This window comes from Stomoxys calcitrans, chromosome 1 (genome assembly GCF_963082655.1).
Source record: "Stomoxys calcitrans chromosome 1, idStoCalc2.1, whole genome shotgun sequence".
NCBI classification, from domain to species: Eukaryota; Metazoa; Arthropoda; class Insecta; order Diptera; family Muscidae; genus Stomoxys; species Stomoxys calcitrans.
The window spans coordinates 173,093,889-173,114,676 of record NC_081552.1 but is presented as its reverse complement, the minus strand read 5'-3'; the positions used below and the strand labels follow the sequence as shown (position 1 = coordinate 173,114,676).

At 38.7% G+C, this 20,788-nt stretch overlaps 1 protein-coding gene across 4 annotated transcripts in view; it reads right to left on the bottom strand.

Moving 5' to 3' along the window:
• Positions 1-20,788, bottom strand: part of LOC106081529 (uncharacterized) — a 500,989-nt gene that overhangs the window by 95,023 nt on the left and 385,178 nt on the right. For all 4 annotated transcript variants that reach the window (XM_059370920.1, XM_059370925.1, XM_059370921.1 and 1 more), the window contains one exon: positions 20,565-20,725. In XM_059370920.1, the coding sequence (XP_059226903.1) occupies positions 20,565-20,725 (161 nt within the window). The remainder of the gene's footprint in view (positions 1-20,564; positions 20,726-20,788) is intronic.

Sequence of the window (20,788 nt, the reverse complement as noted above, 5' to 3'; positions counted from 1 at the left end):
TTTCACTGTCAAACTTCTTCAGTTTGGTCTATAATTTAACCATGATTCGTCTTACCATCGAACAACGCTTGCAAGTTATTGAATTTTATTATTAAAATGCGTGCTCTGTTGAGAAAGTTCATCGGGTGCTTCTTCCATTGGAGTGAAGATCAGCCAGAAGCATAGCATCATCATTGGACCGTACTTCTTCAAAGATGATGCGAAGCGTAACGTAACAGTGAAAGGTTAGCACTACCGTGAGATGCCACATGCCACACAGCTCGCCTAACAATGCGCTTATTGAGAGGCGAGTCCGGTTAACATTTTATTTCACGTTCGGTACCGATTAATTGGCCACCTAAAAATGCGATTTAAAGCCTTTAGAGTATTTTTTGTGGGGCTAGGTTAAAGCTCATATCTTTACAGACAAGCACGCTTCAATTGACGCATTAGAAGACAACACTGAAGTATTTATTCATGAGATACCGGCTGAAATGTTGGAAAGAGTATGCCAATATTGGACTAAGCGGATGGACCATTTGAGGTACACGTCACGTTCAACACATGCATCGATTCAAATAAAGATTTGGTGCATTTTTATGAATTTTATGTGTCTTTTTTTTTAAAACTTTCCTATAGCTCCTAATTAATCACCCTTTACTTGGTGCAAAATTCCAGTCAAATCGGATATTGATTGCGGTTTCTAGGGCTTAAGATATCAAATCAAGAGATCGGGTTATATTGGAGCTATATCAGATTAAACACCAATTCAAGTTATACTTGTCACGATTGTTGGAAGTCATAACAGAACAACATGTTCAAAATTTCAGTCCAATCGGATAAAAGTGAGGTTTGTTGGGTGTCATATCGGGGAGATCGGTTTAAATGGTAGCTATTTCAGGTTATACACTGATTTAAACCATACTTGGAACGTAAGAAATCGTAACAGAATACTATGTGCCTAGTTTCAGCCCTATCGGACAATAATTGTAGCTTCTAGTGGCTCAAGAAATCCTATCGAAGCGCCACTTTATATCGGAGTCATATCCAAATCTAAACCGATATGGCCCATTTTCAATTCCCATAGACCTATATCAATAAGAAGCTTTACGAGGCTAGCTTTACGCGTTCGACCCCTACAGTGATTTCCACTTACGGACCTACGGACACGACTAGATCGTTGTTCTGTTCAGCCCACCATGTCGCCTGTCTCCTTCCAAGGTGTACGTGGAATTTTGGAGAATTTGGATTCCGATAGCTGCCCTCCCCTGGCTACATCTCTGAATCCCTTTATCCTAGACAATACGTATCAGAAGGTACGTAGACTTATATACGGATGGTTATGGACTGGATTATTATGTGGGCTTTTGGGTGAAACATAAAGAACTGAAACTTGTTATATGAAGATGGTTACGGGATCACTGTAGTGCGTTTCAAGAGGAGATCTTTGCAATAAATAAAGTGGAGTTATGGTTAAGATATTTTAATAACGATTCACAGTGGTTCAAATGGCAAACACGTTGAAAAAAAGTCCACATCTGTGCGATAAAGGAGAAATAGGCTTTCGGGAAAAGCGCGTTGTTGGTCCATGTCTTTAATGATACATATCCATAGTGCTGGAAGCTATAACTCTTGATCTACTGAACCGATTAAAATAATATGCCATCTTTCAGCGCAAACGAGGTATGAATAGTTTAATTTTAAAATATCAAAATGTTTGCCTTAGTTTTTTGTCAGTGTTTCCTTTATAACTCTGTAAATGTTTATGCTATATACTGGACATTTTACAAAATAAAAAAGGAATAATTTTAATACTTTTAGCAGTTTAAAAACGACATAGTTTTCAATATATTTTTTTTCCAAAAATTGAAAAATTTCCCAAAAAAGATTCTCTTGCAATTTAATTATATTTAAAGTAAAGCTCGATTTAGTCCCACCAATTAAAGGTATATCTCGTCATATCCAAGTCATAAATGAGGTCGTTGCAGCCAAAATACCAAAAAGAAGGCACTGTTACTATTACTACTAATACGCCACATTTTATTGCACACATGTAAATATAAATCTACCCGACCGAACATTACGGCGTTTCTGCATAGTTTGGTTAAAATTGTTGGCTGTATTAAAAAAATGGAGGTTGTTGTTGATGTCTTAAATCTCAAACGAACAACATTTTATATTCAAGTGAAGCCAATTTCACTTTAAAATACATAAATATTTATTTGGTGTTTAAATGAATGTCACATATTGTGCATCCGCTATTGACCGCAGGAGATAATGACGCAGGAGCCACACTAAATGTTTGAGAAAATTGAAAAAGGTTCTCAAAATAGAATTTTCTTTTCAGTGTGGTCATTAATTATATTAATGAATGCGCTTTTGTTCATTCACCAATAATTTGTCACAATCATCAAAAATCTGTCAATATTAAATTGTGCACTATTTGCTGTTGAAAGCAAGCTTCGACTCTTCCAAAATCAACACAATTTTAAAATACGGCATACCTTTTCGTCATACCTCATCATTGTGGGACAATTGAGCGTATGACGAATATTAATAGCTTATGGTAATAAAATATGTATACGCAGGGTAGGTACTAAGCATTGCAAATGTCGGTACATTCACATATCGTATTTGTATATTTGGAAAGAGTTAGATTATGTCCGCCTCATTGATATTACAGAAGTTACTTAATTGCAATTTGCAATATTATATTGCAAGCCGGCTACTATAAGCCTTTGCTTTTACCTCTTAATTTTTTGGCCTAATCAAAAATTGTATTTTTTTCAAGAAATACGAAGCAACATTACAGTAACATAAGTAAGGGTACCGAAACAGATTTGTTATTTTTGCCGGATTATTAATTTATGCTTTTTTGCTTGCTAGTCAGGCATGTTTGTACACCACCTTGGCCCCATTATCTGAATTCTATTTCATTTCATTACAAAATTGAATTAATTTAAAAATTTAGGTTAGAATAATTATTAATGGTTTCTTTTACCTCTTTTTCGGTTCAACGATTTGAACTCGTCGTTTGTGTTTTTATACCCTCCACCATAAGATGGGGGGTAGACTAATTTCGTCATTCTGATTGTAACTACTTGAAATATTCGTCTGAGACCCCATAAAGTATATATATTCTTAATCGTCGTGAAATTTTATGTCGATCTAGCCATGTCCGTCCGTCTGTCCGTCCGTCCGTCTGTCTGTCGAAAGCACGCTAACTTCCGAAGGAGTAAAGCTAGCCGCTTGAAATTTTGCACAAATACTTCTTATTAGTGTAGGTCGGTTTTTATTGTAAATGGGCCATATCGGTCCATGTTTTGATATAGCTGCCATATAAACCGATCTTGGGTCTTGACTTCTTGAGCCTCTAGAGTGCCCAATTCTTATCCGATTGGAATGAATTTTTGCACGACGTGTTTTGTTGCAATATCCAACAACTGTGCCAAGTATGGTTCAAATCGGTTTATAACCTTATATAGCTGTCATATAAACCGATCTTGGGTCTTGACTTCTTGAGCCTCTAGAGTGTGCAATTCTTATCCGATTGGGATGAAATTTTGCACGACGTGTTTTGTTGCGATATCCAACAACTGTGCCAAATATGGTTCAAATCGGTCCATAACCTGATAAAGCTGCCATATAAACCGATCTGGGGTCTTGACTTCTTGAGCCTCTAGAGTGCGCAATTCTTATCCGATTGGGATGAAATTTTGCACGACGTGTTTTGTTGCGATATCCAACAACTGTGCCAAGTATGGTTCAAATCGGTCCATAACCTTATATAGCTGTCATATAAACCGATCTTGGGTCTTGATTTCTTGAGTCTCTAGAGGGCGCAATTCTTATCCAATTTGAATGAATTTTGGCACGTAGTATTTTGTTATGATATCCAACAACTGTGCCAAATATGGTTCAAATCCGTTCATTGCCTGATATAGTTGTCATATAAACAGATGTGGGGACTTGACTTCTTGAGCTTCTAGGGGGCGCAATTCCTATCCGATTTGGCTGAAATTTCGCAAGACGTTTTTTATTGTTACTTTCAACAACTATGTCAAATAAAGTACAAGTCGGTTCATAACCTGATATAGCTGCCATATAAACCGATCTGGGATCTTGACTTCTTGAGCCTCTACAGGTCGCAATTATTCTCCGATTTGCCTGAAATTTTGTACGACAGATCCTCTCATGACTATTAACATACGTGTTTATTTTGGTCTGAATCTGTCTATAGCCCGATACAGCTCCCATATAAATCGATCTCTCTATTTTACTTCTTGAGCCCACAAAGGGCGCAGTTCTTATTCGAATTGGCTGACATTTTACACAGATCTCCAACATATAATTTAATTGTGGTTCAATACGGACCATATCTTGATATCGCTCTAATAGCAGAGCAAATCTTTTCTTATATCCTCTTTTTGCCTAAGAAGAGATGCCGGGACAAGAACTCGACAAATGCGATCCATGGTGGAGGGTATATAAGATTCGGCCCGGCCCAACTTAGCACGCTTTTACTTGTTTTTTTCTTATTTTGGAGTTCAAACAATGAGAATTTGCCGTATACTTAACTTTTTTACAGTTCTTGACGTTCGTCACCTGCTGTTGTATAGCACACGTTTCCCATAACACATAGGTAGTCTATTTTTAATCGTTAGGCAAACAAATCGCCATAAACACGCGACTGTGATTACAAAAAAAGAGAAATATTTTAAATGTTCTTTGAGCGTGTCATAAAAATGTCTTGTCCGTTCCGATCGTAAAGAATTTAAATTAATCTTGCCGCGAAAGACACACCGTCGCCAGGTATGCTCATATGGCACCAAATCATTTATGTATCCTTAATGACATTGGCAATATTGTTATTTCCGTAGCAGTAGGCCAGACATCTATAGACTTTTATGGTATATGAATTTTTTGTTATTATATATGAATTTTATAGAATAATTTTATAGCGTTAAAACAATACTCCTTCCCGAAAGAATATTGTTATCGTTGTTCGACTTAAATGCCAATTTGGCTCCTTTGTGAAATCGTGCATTACGTACAGTACGTACGTACAAAATTTCTGCCAAATCAGCCAAAAATGTAATCCCGTTGGGGACGTAAGTGCCACGCATGTTGAAAGTCATATCAGAATATTAAGCACAGAACTTCAGCCAAATCGGATACCAATAGCTGCTTCCTCAAGATCTCAAATCGGTAGATCGATTTATAAGGGAGCTAGTCGGGTTGAAGACCGATTTGGACCGTACTTGGCACGAATGTTGGTAATCGTAACAAAACACTCTGTGTAAAATGTCAGCCAAATCGGATAACAATAGCGGCACCAAGGAGTTCAAGATGTTAAATCGGGATATCGGTTTATGTTGGAGGTACTTCAAGTTAAAGACTGATTGATCCCTATTTAGCACGGTTGTTGGAAGTCGTAACAGTACACTACGTGCAAAATTTCAGCCAAATCGCATAACAATTGCGACTTTCAGGGGCTCAAGGTCTCAAATCAGAAAAATCGGTTTATGCAGGAGCTACATCCAAAACTGAACCGATATTGTCCAGTTGCAATTACTAACAACCTACATTCATGGAAAGTATCTGTGCTGTCGTGATTTCGATAGATAGATCGATGGACGACCAGAAGACGGACAGACATGACTAGATCGAGTTTGAATGTCAAGACTATCAACAAAGCCGATGTAAATCGAATCGAAAAGCCGATGTAAATCGAAACGTTGTAAATCAAAATTCAAATAAATCTTACGTTGGCACAACAATTTTCGTAGTTAACCGTAGCGCAGAGGTTGGCGTGTCCGCCTATGACACTAAACGCCTGGGTTCGAATCCTGGCGAGACCATTAGCAATAAATTTTCAACAGTGGTTTTCCCCTCTTAATGCTGCCAACATATGTGAGGTACTATGCCAATGTGAAAAACTTATCTCCAAATAGGTATCGCACTGCGGCACGCCGTTCGCACTCGGCTATAAAAAGGAGGCTCCTTATTATTGAGCTTAAATCCCTAGTGGAATGTTCATGGGCAAAATTTGCAACTTGCAGAACACTAATTTTATTTGCTCTGAGTTCAAATACCAGGAAGATTTTAACCATCATCTTCTGATTCTCACCACGGCCTTATCGGCAAAAGCATTTCCAACTTGGTTTTAAACACTGTTCTTATTCATTGAACTCATTTTTCTAATACGAATTCACAAAAGAAAAACTTTAATTAGGCACACCAGCCAAAAATTGTGATTCCCAAAATTCACAAAACAAATAATGAATGATGATAAACAGACCCGAACATCAAACAAAATTGGGACTCCCCCCAATGCTTTGCTTTCAAAGCACTTCGGTGACGCACAGTGGCGCTGTTTGAGATTTATCGTTGCAAAAATCATATCTTTTGAACAGAATATGATAATTGAACGATTTAAAGCGCATATGATAGGTAAGTATTCAGTCTATGAAATGAATGTTTGGAAAGGGAGCTACGCCTTGTAGGTTCTTAGTTATGGCTCATCAAAGTCAAAATTTGTGAAAAATGGTAGCTAAGTGGAGTAATTTTTTTTTTGAAAATTTTAGATTTTTTTCCTTTTTTACCCTATATTACCACTGTGGTATAGGGTATCATATTTGAGTGCATTTGTTTGTTACACCCAGAAGGAAGAAAGATAGAACCATTGGGAAGTATGCCGACCGACTCAGAATCACTTTCCGATTCGAATTAGCTATGTCCGTCTGTCTGTCCATGTTAATTTGTGTACAAAGTACAGGTCACAATTTGCATCCAATCGTCTTTAAATTTGGCACAGACATTTTCTTTTGCGTAGAGACAAAGCCTATTCATATTGGAAAAAATCGGTTCAGATTTGGATATAGCTCCCATTGTTGGTCCGATTTGCAGTAATAATGCAATAAAATGATCATGTGTTAACCGATTATCTCGAAATTTGGCAAGAAGGATTCTCTTTGACCCTCAACATTACTGATGAGTTTCATAGAGATCTGTTCAGATTCAGATATAGCTCTCACTTATGTATATCGCCCGATTCACTCCTAGAGCCACTGCAAGCGCATTTATTCACCAATCGTCTCAAAATTTAGTTAATTGCTTTTCTCAACGACTACCACAATATCTGTGGAGTTTGGTTGAAATGAGTTCTGATTTAGATATAGCTCCCACATATATGTTAGTCCGATTGTGAGAAATATTGCAATAAAGTGCTAATTGTAAACCGATTCTCTCGAAATTTCCTTACGACTCTTAATATTATTGGTGAATTTCATAGATATCGGTACCGATTTAGATAACTGCTAACTGCCATATATGTATATCGCCCGATTTTCACTTCTAGAGCCACTGCGAGCGCATTTATTGACCAATCTTACCAACATTTTGTACAATGATTTTCTCGACGACTACCACAATATCTATGGAGTTTGATCAAAATCGGTTCAGATTTTGATATAGCTCCCATATATATGTTCGTCAGATTTTGGGTAATTTGCAATAATATTGTCATTTGTCAACCGAAGTTATTACAGTTTGAACATATTTGCTTTGCTCGAAATTTGATACCGATTCGTTTGAATACATCCGCCGAGGTCCATCCAAATTGGTTCAGAATTAGATAAAGCTCCCACTTTGCACCTATTGGGTAGGTGTAGGGTATTTAAAGTCGTCAGCGTCCGACTTTTGCCTTTCCTTGCTGGTTTATTTTTTTAAATTATCAAGCAAAACATAAAAAATAAAATTAAATACTTTTTTAAATACTCTGTAAATTTTTTTTTGTAAATTTTAAGTTATGAATCGTATTACTTTTAGTAGTAAAGGTCAAGCTATGCCATTTTTTTATGATTTTGCAACGGTGAAATTAGATTTGCAATCGGTAAAGAAATAGTCCTACAATTTTAAAAATACCGACGCTACGTAGACTGAAATCTTCAAAAAATACTTGTTGTAGTTCCAATATCTCATTAACCGTTTGAGATATTCCAAATATGAAGGCATGTTTCTACGAGTTCTATCATTTGCAAAGAATCATGACGATCGACCTATAAATGCTTACTTGGCAGTACTTGAAAAACGCTCGAGGTGACCATCATGGAGCGGCCATGGATCTACTCGGACCTCCAAACTTAGCATACTTATTGGAAACCTTTTCGCATTCATTATGTTAAATTGCGTGTATATATCTTTATCGCCCCAAACGTTATAGAAGTATTCCAAAGATTTTTCGACTCTGGGACATGACTTCCATACAATCCTTGGACCAAGTCCTTTCTAAATTTTTTGGATCAAGTTCGGGCAGCTAAATTCTTTTAAATTATATTAAGGAGATATCAAAGAGTGTATTTTAAAAATATGGCGAAGGTATAAAAGAATATATTCATTTTTTATTTTCCATAAAAGTTAATAAATAGTGCCGAACTTTTGATACCCACCACCACGGACATATTTATTATTATTAAAATTTATTATAACACTACTATATCCATGTTAATATCCAAATATAGACCGATTTTAATCACATTTGGTTCAGCTGCCGAGAACTCTATACACATAACCGTTTGAAATTTCAGCGAAATCGGGAAATAAGAGCGCTGTTCATGTGATTAAGCCGTAATTCAGATGATCGGTCTATATGAGAGCTATATCTAAATATGGTCTGATTTAGACCTAATTAAACTCACTGTTCTAAGTTTCAGCAAAATCGAGTAATAAAGTAAAAGTAATAAATGCGCTTGTTATAGGCTTAAGATCCAAATCCATATCTGATATGGTCGAATGTCGAGGCCCCTTGTGCAACTCACTATTTCAGCAAAATCAGAGAATAAATGTGGCTTTTATGCGCCACAAACCTTAAGTAAAAGATTTCGCGGTTCCAAATATCAGCAAAATCGGATGATAAATGTTGCTTAAATCGGCGGATCGGTCTATATGGCAGCTATATCCAAATATGTTCCGATCTAAACCGTTTTTTGTTTCGGATAATGGCGGGCCTAATAAAACTCACTATGCCAAATTTCAGCGAAATCGGGTTATGAATGCGCCAGTTATAGGCTTAAGATCCTCAATCCCCAGATCGGACTACCTCACAGCTAAAACCAAATATAGTCCGATGTGGCCAATTGCGTACAGAAGAAATACGAGTCTGTGTAAAATTTTAACCCAATATCTCAATTTTAAAGACTGTAGCGTGATGACAACTGACGGACCCAAGGACGGACAAACACACTGACATCGTTAAATTGTCGTAGAATTTTACAACGATCCGAAATATATATACTTTGTAGGGTCGAAAATGGATATCTCGATGTGTTGCAAACGGAATGACCAAATAAATATATGGTGGATCGTTCTTGGCAACTATGGTGGTGTGTATAAAAATGGGTATTTTTTCACCAATGATTAACCTAGAGAAGCTCAAAGAAATCAGTTTTTTACCCTCCACCATTCTGTTTGTAACACCTCGAAATATGCGTCTAAGACCCCATAAAGTATATATATTTCTGATCGTCGTGACATTTTAAGTCGAACTAGTAATGTCCGTCCGTCTGCCCGTCCCTCTGTCGAAAGCACGCTAATTTTTGAAGGAGTAAAGCTAGCCGCTTGAAATTTTGCACAAATACTTCTTATTTGTGTAGGTCAGTTGGGATTGTAAATGGGCAAAATCGGTCTATGTTTCGATATAGCTGCCATATAAACCGATCTTGGGTCTTGATTTCTTGAGCCTCTGGAGGGCGTAATTATCGTCCGATTTTACTGAAAGTTTGCTTGTAGTGTTTTGATATCACTTCCAATAACTGTGCTATGTATGGTTCAAATCGGTTCATAACCTGATATAGTTGCCATATAAACCGATCTTGAGTCTTGACTTCTTGAGCCTCTAGAGAGCGCAATTCTCATCCGATTTGGTTGTAGTTTTGCACGTGGTGTTTTGGTATCACTTCCAACATTTGTGCGAAGTATGGCCCAAATCGATCCATAGCCTGATATAGCCGCTATATAAACCGATCTGGGATCTTGACTTCTTAAGCCTCTAGAGAGCGCAATTCTCATCCGATTTGGCACAAATTTTGTACAACGGCTTCTCCCAAGGCCTTCAACATACGTGTGCAATAAGGTCTGCATCTATCTATAGCTTGATACAGCTCCCATATAAACCGATCTCCCGATTTTGCTTCTTGAGCACCGAATCGGACTATAACTTGATGTAGCTCCTCCTCCTCCGTCCTCATTCATTATTCTTTGTTTGCATTAAAAGAGATACTGCGCAAAGAACTCGACAGATGCGATCCATGGTGGAGGGTATATAAGATTCGACCCGGCCGAAGTTAGCACGCTCTCATGTGCTATTTATTATTATTTTTTTTTTATTTTTTGAAAACTCTTCATTTATTAGGTATATCCATCAACAGAAAAATTAAAAAAATACTTAAAAATTACAATTTCTTATCTTGTTTTCAAAATATTACACTTGGATAAAATTACCTAAAAATTGTGTATCTTTTAAAAAATCGAAAATAATTCGGCTTTCAGAGGTCTTATCTTCTTAACTAAAAATCTAAAGTTTCTATGGGTAACATTTTTGAAAAGTTTTACATAAGGTAAGATCTTTTAAAATTTCGTAGGCGCCCATGAAAATTTTGCTTTTTGTCATTTGTGTTCTCTCTTCGCTCCAGTGTGCAACGTAAATCGAGGTTTGTAGGAAATTTTTTCTTTTTACGACGTAAATCCAAACGACGTTAGCCAAGACTACGTAAATTGTACTTTGTAGGGTTCCAGATCAATATTTCAAGGTACTACAAACGAAATGACTGGATTAGTATACTTCTACCCTATGTTGGTGGTTAAGAAATAGCCAGCTTCAAATCAGCACAAAGCACACCATTGGTGGCGTTTCGATGACTGACTGGAATTCGTGCTTATAGGAAGATATTAAGCTTTAAGTATAAATAAAATCTGTAAAAATAACTACCAATGTTAGGTTAGTTTGAAAAGAGGGTGCGGATGCAAATCTGCCCCATGCCACAATGGACATACACCTAAGCCTGTAAATCAGTAAAATTTTACTATCCATATAGATGTTCACAATCAACCTCCTCGCGTTAGCAACACACCACCTAACGCATTCCGTGATCGCCCGGATCTCCGCCTGCAGGACCGTATTATGGTTGGGCAGTCTAGAATGTAGACCCCCAGGTCCACTCTGTCCTCTAGCTTTGATCCATCCGTGTAACATGATCTTCCAGATAGCAATACTAGAGTGCCGTCAATCTAGGACTGTGGCGCTGGTAGCAGTGCCTCGCACGCGACCTCATCTCAGGTATTCGATTGGAAAACTCCTCCCTTCCTTCCAGGCTTCCTATCATCGCCTCGATTATACCGCGATGGTATGAGCTGCTCCCTTAAGTCTCATAGCCGCAGTGGCTGCCTCACCTAAATCTGTATGTCAATGGGTCGGATATCTAGAATAGTCTCCAGTGCCCTAGTGGGCGTGGTCCTCATTGCTCCGCCTATGCCAAGACAACATATTTTCTGTTGTATGGTCCTTATGTTGCACTTTTTCTCCATAGCAGTCCACCAAACTACTGAGGCGTAAGAAAGTATTAGTCTAATCATGCTCCCGTAGAGCCAGTGGACTATCTTCGTATTCTGGCCCCATTTCGAGCCTACGGCCTGTCTACATAGTGTCCAACATCTGTGAGCCTTCTCGGTACGCTTCTGAATGTGACACTTCCAATTAAATTTCCTATCCAAATTCACTCTTAAGTATTTTACCTTGTCAGATATCGGAATCGTCTTATTGAGGAAACGTGGTGTGTTAAATTGGGCCAACTTCGTCTTCCTCGTGAACAGGCATATTTCAATCTTCAGCCGTCCACGAATGTACTGTAAGGAGTTTTCAAACAGCATCTCTATAAACAACTTCCTTTATATATCTTTGCTAGATTTCCCTGGTGATTGTCTTCGTAGTAATTGAATTTGACTATATGGGCTACGTCCAGAGTCGATTAGGATCGACTGACTAGTTAAACAGGTGGAGCTTGACGTCCTCACAGTTTCTGCAGAAGTTGTTACTTGCAACCTTTAGTCTGCCACCATGTTTACAGTGACCTGCCATGACGGGCACTAATTCCATTTTCCCCTGGAATGTGGAAAATAGTTCCTAGTATCACAAGCTCATTTGGTCTACAATTCCCTGGGATATCTCTGTGGCCCGGCACCCAGAACAGGAGAATTTTGAACTGCTCAGCTATCTCGTTGAGGAGCCTGTGACAATTGACATTATATCTAAGTCATTCCTCCACTTCTTTAATTGCAAGGATCCCTGCTTGATACACACTACCGTGGTCAGGTAACCTTCTCGATATGACCAGTCCTATTTCTTCAGAGTATACTCAAAAAATCAACCTGGTCATTTAGTTTGGAATCTTCTGTATAGAAGTTTTTGTAATTTCTATTACCAGGGATATGGTACTTCGATGATGGAATTGTGGAGGCCTCCGTGGCGCAGTGGTTAGCATGTCCGCCTATGACTCCGAACGCCTGAATTTAAATCTCGGCATGGACATCGGAAATTTTTTTTAGCGGTGATTACCTTCTTACTACATTTGTGAGGTATCCTGCCATGTTAAAAATTTTCTATCAAGTGGTGTCGCTATGCGGTACGCCGTTCGGTCTCGGCATAAAAAACGACACCCCTTGTAAGTAAACTTAAACTTTGATCAGACTGCACTCATTGATATGAGAGAAGTATCCCTTGTTCTTTAATGGAATGTTCATGGGAAATTTAGTGGAAATTTGAGTATAAGGAATTGTGGTACGATACTTTTTTCCAAAAGGCGCCAATCTGTACTGCACGTTGCCTGGAACATTGGGTATTGTATCAAGAATAACACAGTGTGCGTAGCCACCGCATGAGCCAGGAGAAAGCTTTCTTCACCTCACAGCAGTGGTTTCAATAATTTTTCTGTCTAGCCATAATATTCAGAGGCATTAGTGTCGTCCTCAGTGTGGCTGTGATGTACAAACAAGTCATCAATTGGATCTGGCTAAGTATTGAATAGACGGTGGATTTTTGAGGCGCCGTCCACCAGACCACAATACCAAATGGCATTATGGGTATGACAAACGCAGTATACAGTCAGTGCATGAAACGCTGTTTAAATTCCTAACTTATGCCAATGGCTTTCTGGCAGGTTATATATGGCAAGAGTTGCCTCTCTTGCCCTTTCCAAAATGTTGGATTTGAAATTTTCTGTCTAGGAAATCACCCAGATATTTGGAACTTTCAGTAAACGGAATATTTTCTATTTGGGTTGTAGACGGATTTAAGCAAAGACCTCTTCCGGTAGCTCACTTTGCCGTCGTATGTAGAGTTTCTCAAATATCGTGGTTTTCAACGAAAGCGATACAAAAGTTTTTTTAAATAACTAAAGCGAGCACGCTTGTGGTGGCCATGCACAAGGCATCGCCTTTCATACATAACGGCATCGAACGTACTATCACAGAAATAAAGAATTTCGTTGATATCCACAACAGATATCAATGTAATTCCTTATTCCTTATTCTTACGAAGTTCAATGGTCGCTGGCTTGTTGCCGCAGACCATAGACTTGACATAGCCCCACAGGTAATAATTTAACGGCGTCAAATGGCACGACCGAGGCGGCCAATCGAGTGGACGTTCTCCAAACTTGTTTTCCAATAAATTGATTGTGACATTCACCGTGTGGCTTGTGGCGTCGTCCTGTTGCAACTACTTATCCTCCAATTGGGACCAAAGATATTCTGCTATCATTGAACGGTAGCGATTCAGTAACGTGTCGGTCTTGATCATCACGGAAGAAGTACGGCCAATGACGCCGCCGTTCCATAAACCCCTCCAAACCGTTGTTTTCTCGGGAAGCAATGATGACTCATGGAGTACGTGTGTATAATTGTCTGACTAATAATGCATGTTTTGCTAATTGGCGAAGCCATTTAGCCAGAAATGAACCTCATCACTTAATTGGACGTATCACTATTAACGTTTAGTCCACTGACTCCGAAATTCGGTAGTAAATTTTAATAATTTCGACTCGTTGTTAGCTCGTACATCTTTCCATCATCAAATGGCAAGCCTTACTGAAGAGAAATGTCGAAATGGCGTCGTTTTCTGTCCCCATTGGTCTACTTTTGTTGTTTGAACTTTCCTTTACCTTTAGTAACACGTCATCAGCATACGCGGTCGCTTTTACACCTTTTTCTTCCAGAGACAATAATATATGGTTAATGTCTACATTCTAAGTGTTTGTTTGAACACAGTAGACCTGTTAGAGGTGTCCCTCTACTGACACATCTTTATAGATCTACAGACTACAAACTTGCAGTAATACGGCTTTGCTATAGGCGTGCTGTTTTCGAGACAATCAATCCTCATGATCTCGAAATATGTAGCTATCAGCCTCTCTGCAGTATGTAGTAGAAAGGTTGACAGGCAAATAGAAAAGATTTTTATTTTGAGCTTTGGTGTCGTTTGTGCCACATTTGTGAGGTATAATGCCCGGTAAATGACATAGCAAATGCAAATTTTGCCCATGAACATTCCACTAAGGAGCAGGGGCAAACTTCTCACATATCGATGGGTGCAGTCCAATTCAAGTTTTAAGCTCAATGATAAGGGGCCTCCTTTTTATAGACGAGTCCGAACGGCGTGCCGCAGTGCGATACCTCTTTGGGGAGAAGTTTTTACATGGCAAAGTACCTCACAAATGTTGCCAGCATTAGAAGGGGAAAACCACCGCTGAAAATTCTTTTCTGATGGTTTCGCCAGGATTCGAATCCAGGCGTTCAGCGCTATAGGCGGAAATGCAAACCTTTTGCGCTACGGTGGCCATAGCAGCTATGTTAAAACTATTGCACAAAGATTTGTCACCCTACTGCACGTTTTTTGCACTCGGCTATGAAAAGAAGGTTAAACGCAATGATAGAGTTTAAATTTTAAACGAACGATACTCATTGATATGTGGGAAGTTTTCCTTCCCCCTTAATAAAATTTGGCTTTTTTCTCCATTTTATTAATAACCTCATGGAGAATTTTATTCATTTCTCTCCCATTTGAAAGATAAATAAGAAAAATAAATACAAATGGATAGAATAACAGCTTAGGAAATAAAATATCTCCACGTCATTTTGTTATGTTTGTCTTAATTTCAGAGAGCAAATACATACCAATACAATTGTGTTCGTAGCCAAAATTGCGACTTCAAATGGAACCAAACAAACGTTATGTGAGATCAATTATTCATATTACTTACGATCTCTCTCTCTCTCTCTCTCTCTCTATCCCGGTCGCCATTATCGTTAATGCTTAAGTGAAATGTGGCGACATTCAAAGCTTTTAAATGGAATGTTAATGGGTATGCAACTACAACGCTGTTTTCAAGATATATGAAGGATGGTTAACACACACATATGAAAGATGAGCAGTAAGGTGTTGTGTCATACGTGTGAGGTAGTGAATCTGCAAACTTTTTTTTTTTTTGTTTTAAGCGAACTTCATTTTTTTTTGTTTATTTCACACTTTAAGGGTTAAACATCCAATTAAATCAAATTGAAGAAAAACAAGGACATATAGTAGTATATATGGGTAAATTTCATTTGGATTAATCGCTCCCTCTCTTGCAATAACCGCAAATATCCCAAATCATCTGCTGATCATCTGCCTTTATATATTTGGACATCGAAGCTTGGTAACCATGGAAACTCCAGGTGGCAGGTTATGCGTATCATTTCTATGTTGGGTATAGTTAAAAAGAGATAGGTTATTAACGGGGACTTTTTTAATCAGGCAACGGGATGCGCAAAAACAACACAACGAGATGTACAAGCGTAAGCAGGACATAAAGAACATTTTAGCACACGATCAACACAAGATGAAAGGATCGTGTATGGAACAGAAAAATAAACTTCACTTAATGGTAACACACACACACAAATGACTTAAAGTCAACAATGCGAGCAGGATAGTTCAAATTCATTGTCATTTAAAGGCATAATTGCACACATTCATTCACTTGGATAATTCGCAAGGTTTATTGGGAAAATTATCACCGGTATTCACAAAAATTTATTCATATTTGAAACAGGTTTATCTGATAGATTTCCTTTATAGAACTGTCAAACCTTTTTTAAGTTTTCTGAATACGGTCGTATATATTTCTATGGTGGCCAACGTGCAGAGCTTAGCATCTCCGCCTATGACGCCGTACGCTTGGGTTCGATACGGTGGTTATTCCCTCCTATTGTTGGCGACATTAGTGAGGTACCGTGGCATATAAAGCAAGTAAGGAATGGAGACCACCGTAGCGCAGAGGTTAGCATGTCCGCCTATGACGCTGAACGCCTGATTTCGAATCCTGGCGAGACCACCGGAAAAAATTTTCAGCGGTTGCGTTCCCCTCCTAATGCTGGCAACATTTGTGAGGTAATATGCCATGTAAAACTTCTCTCCAAAGAGGTGTCGCACTGCGGCACGCCGTTCGGACTCGGCTATAAAAAGAAGGACCCTTATCATTGAGCTTGAACTTGAACCGGACTGCACTCATTGAAAGGTGAGAAGTTTCAGCGTGGAATGTTCATGGGCAAAATTTGCAAGGAATGGCAAATGTCGGGCGTAGCCGATTATATAATGCCTTGCACCTATACTTTCAGTAAACATTGGTAGCTATATCTTATTCTCAACCACTTTTCATGGAACTCGGCAGAGGTTTTCAAATGGGTCATAAAGAAACCGTTCAAATTTTCGAGCAATTCTTTTGAAATTGTACTAACTACGGCTCTATAAGTGCAAATAAGGCGATGCATATATATATGAATGTGGAAATTAAGTTTTTCATAAAATTTAACAAAAATGTCAACACTCATAACAGACTTATATATGCCGATTTTCGTGACAAGCGGTTTCCATATGAACACATGATTGAAATATTGCTTAAAACTGTACGAACATGTTTGTGGAAGCTATATCTAAATCTGTACCGATTTCGACCAAATTCCAAATTCCTGAATATCGGGTGATGTGTATATGAGAGCTATATCTATATCTGAACCGATTTCAAGTATTGGCGAGAGTCGTAGGAATATCCTTCCTGCAAAATTTCGAGAATTGGTTAACAAATTACCACATAATTGCAATATTAGTCCAAATCGAACAAACATATGTATGGGAGCTATATCCAAATGTGAACAGATTCTTCCGATGTCAATACGCTTCGTCTCTTGGCTGAAAACATGCAGGTTGACATGGACAGACAGACAGATGAACAGAAAGACAGACGGACGGACACAGCTAATTCGAATCAGGGGTCGAATTACCGCATTCGTATTTATGTAGCAAATGTAAAATGTAGCATTTCCCATGAACATTCCATTAAGGAACAAGGGATATATCTCTCATATCAATGAGTGTAGTCCGATTAAAGTTTAAGCTCAGTGATAGGAAGCCTACATTTTTATGCTGAGTGCGAACGGCATGCCGCTTAGCGAGACCACTTGACAGAAGAGTTTTAACATGCCTGGATACCTCACAAATGTAGCCAGCATTAGTAAGGGGATTTGAATCCAGACGTTTTGGCGTCATAGGAGGACTTACTAATCTCTGCGCCATAATGGCCTCCAATTTTCCTGTGCCAGTGGTACGAAATGCATCGATTTTGTAACTTAACAGTTGTGGCTAGACATACGGGATAGTGTATTTGCGGATATAGGTCGACGGCGAATATTGGTTGCTGCGATCCAGACGACAAAGCTGACAAATACCAAGAGCTTGAAGAGTTAACAATGTGCAACTTTAGTATAAATCTTACACGGCAGCGCTTAAAGCAGTTACCCACTGACGATAAAGCTAGGCAACGTCTATATACTGCCGTTTGGTAGTTGTGCCTCAGCTTATATACACGATATCAGTCTCCTGTTATGTGGCTATAATCGGTTGGTTTGGAATTCTATCCTGGTTTATTGCTTTGGTAGAGCAGGTAGATGGCTCCACGGGTTGCATGGTTAATAAGGATTAACACCAGAATTATAGGTGATTTCATTAATTCAACATCACAGCTCCATGGTCTGACGATATGATGGTCTGTATAATAACGTTTCTTGGCAATCCATTGACTAACCATACGATTCCAAAACCTCGTCCCTAAACTATCACCTTTCGAAGTACGTGCTGCTGAGAGAGAAAATTTGGAGGCTTCAAACTAGCCAGTTGAATAACTCAAACGCTGCCAACTGAAGAAGGATGACCTTTGAGTCTCCGAATCAATTTATTGAACATTCCGCGGAAGTAAGAGCGAGAAGAATAGCCATTTGTCGCATCTGTGGTCTACCATCCAATGATCAACCACCAGAACTTACCTTAGATGAAGTTGTAGATGCCATCCGCAGCTCTAAACGGCAAAGTGTAAGACCTTGACGAAATTTCTTCGTTGATGCAAAAGAATTTCGATATACCAGTTGTCTTATTCTTTACGATGTTCTAATCGGAAGAGTGAGACCGCTATTGAATACGGGAAAGGATTCAAGTAAGTGAGAAGTAAACTGACTGATTTTACTTCTCTCGTCAGTAGCAAAAATACTTCAAGCACTGCTCTTTCCAAGCCTTGTAAGATTTCTCAAATTGCCTAGATCGACGACCGCTTTCTAACTCATCATCGTTCTTGACCTATTCAAAGACCTATTTTAGATGACATCTCTAAGATATCTCCGAGATTGAAACGTTATATCCTTCCGCTTATCCGTCTGTCTGACGAAGTCACGCAAATTTTCCAAGTAGTATAGCTAGGTACAGGAGGCCACCGTAGCCCAGAGGTTAGCATGTTTGCCCATGACGTTTAACGCCTAAGTTCTGGCGAGAACATCACTAAACAAAATTTTGAGTGGTGGTTATTCCCTCCTAATGCTGGCGATATTTGTGAGGTACTGTGCCATTTGCTATGGCAGCCATGTAAAAATTTCTCCTCAAAGAGGTGTCGCACTGCGGCAAGCCGTTCGCTCTCGGCTATAAAAGGAGGCTCCTTACCCATAAGCTTAAAACTGGAATCGGATCGCACTCAGTGATATGTGAGAAGTTTGCCCCTGTTCCTTAATGGAATTTTCATGAGCAAATTTGCATAGCTACGTACTTAAAAGTTTGCACAAACACTTCGTAATACGAGGGGCTGTTTTATAAATTTCTGGCGTAACAATGAAAACGCAAATTTTGTCATCAAAAATGGTTCCAAAGTGGTGGTATTTCAAAGTATTCTCCAGTATGATTTATGCGCTTTCGCTCGCGCTCAAAACCAATTTTCGAAGCACTTTTTCCACTCCGATTGAGACACCTCAAAAGCATATTTTTTTAACGCTTCAACTATTTTCTGGCGACGATAATCATAGTGTGCGGAAATAAAAGAAGTTCATCTCTCGTAGAACCCAAGACTGGGTTCTACGAGAGATGAACCATCAATTCAACGGTTTGGCCGGTCAAAAAGGAGCTGGTTTGATGAGAGCTCGCATTGTCATGGTGAACAATGATTTGTCTTTTCTAGTTAATTTTTCGAATTTCTCCCAAGTCTTCAGGTTATCAAATTGTGGAGTACCATCTGAATTGATCGTCCTATGTTGCTCAAGTAGAACAGTTGCCACATGTCCAGTTTGCAGAGGAAACGGGCGACCATTTCCCGCGAAATACTTTTTCTACGAACATCTTCCGTTGTATTTGGCTCGTCTTCGAAGACCCAAAATCGTCTTCGAGAACAAATCTTTTTTAGGGCAAGGTGTTGATGCAACATCGAATGTATGCTGGTGAAAGAACTACTCAAGGATTTCTCTATCTCATGGTTTGTCATATGGCGAACTTGCATTATAAGTTCACGCACGGCAACTATGTTGTCTGGTACAACGGTCAATCTCCACGGAAATCAATTTTGAGCGAGCATTGGCAACGACTGAATTCATTAAACTTTTCGGAAAGACGGAATTATAATCCGATGTGGCTGAAATTTTTGCGTGGTGTATTGTTACGACTTCCATTATGCATGGTAAGTTTGATCCAAATCGGTTTATAATCCGATATACATAGCTCTATAAAACCCAATATATTATATTTGTTTTATTGATATGAAGTAAAAATTCCGATACACAAAATATCGTGTCGCAACTTTTGGCTTGTTGAAGTAAAAAGCATTTGTAACGTAAATTTGGCCATGAACATTCCATTAAGGAACAGGGTAATGTTCACAACAAGCACTTTTGAAGTCTTATAAATACAAAATGTTTAACGGCTTTTGCGCGATTAAAATACTAGTTGGCCAAAACTGATGCGAAGCATAACTTTTAAGAAACATAAGCATCATGTACAGGCAAAAAACACTTTTAAAAACCAAAAAACATTTTCAATTGAGTTAAAGTTATGAATGTGACTTTTTTATGTATATTTTAAAGTCATATGAGATCGTATATGAAAAGGAAACGGAGATCTATGTATGAAATGTCTTTGTGTAAACTGTGATAAGTGTTAGTTTTCAGTTTGAGATAATGAAACTCTTGCTCACCTTTACATCACGAGGGAAGAATTGTTTGCCATTGTGAAGCCAATAGACATCGGGACGCGGTATGCCCCCAACTAAAGCTTCCAACTTAACCTTTTGGCCTACGCGAGCCATGGCATTGTTGAGAGGTATCTTGAAGTGGGGAACTTCAGTGGGTTCAAGAGCTGCAAATAAAAAGTTACCACTTAGCTAACTAGTCCTCATGAGTTATGTGCCCAAATTCAACT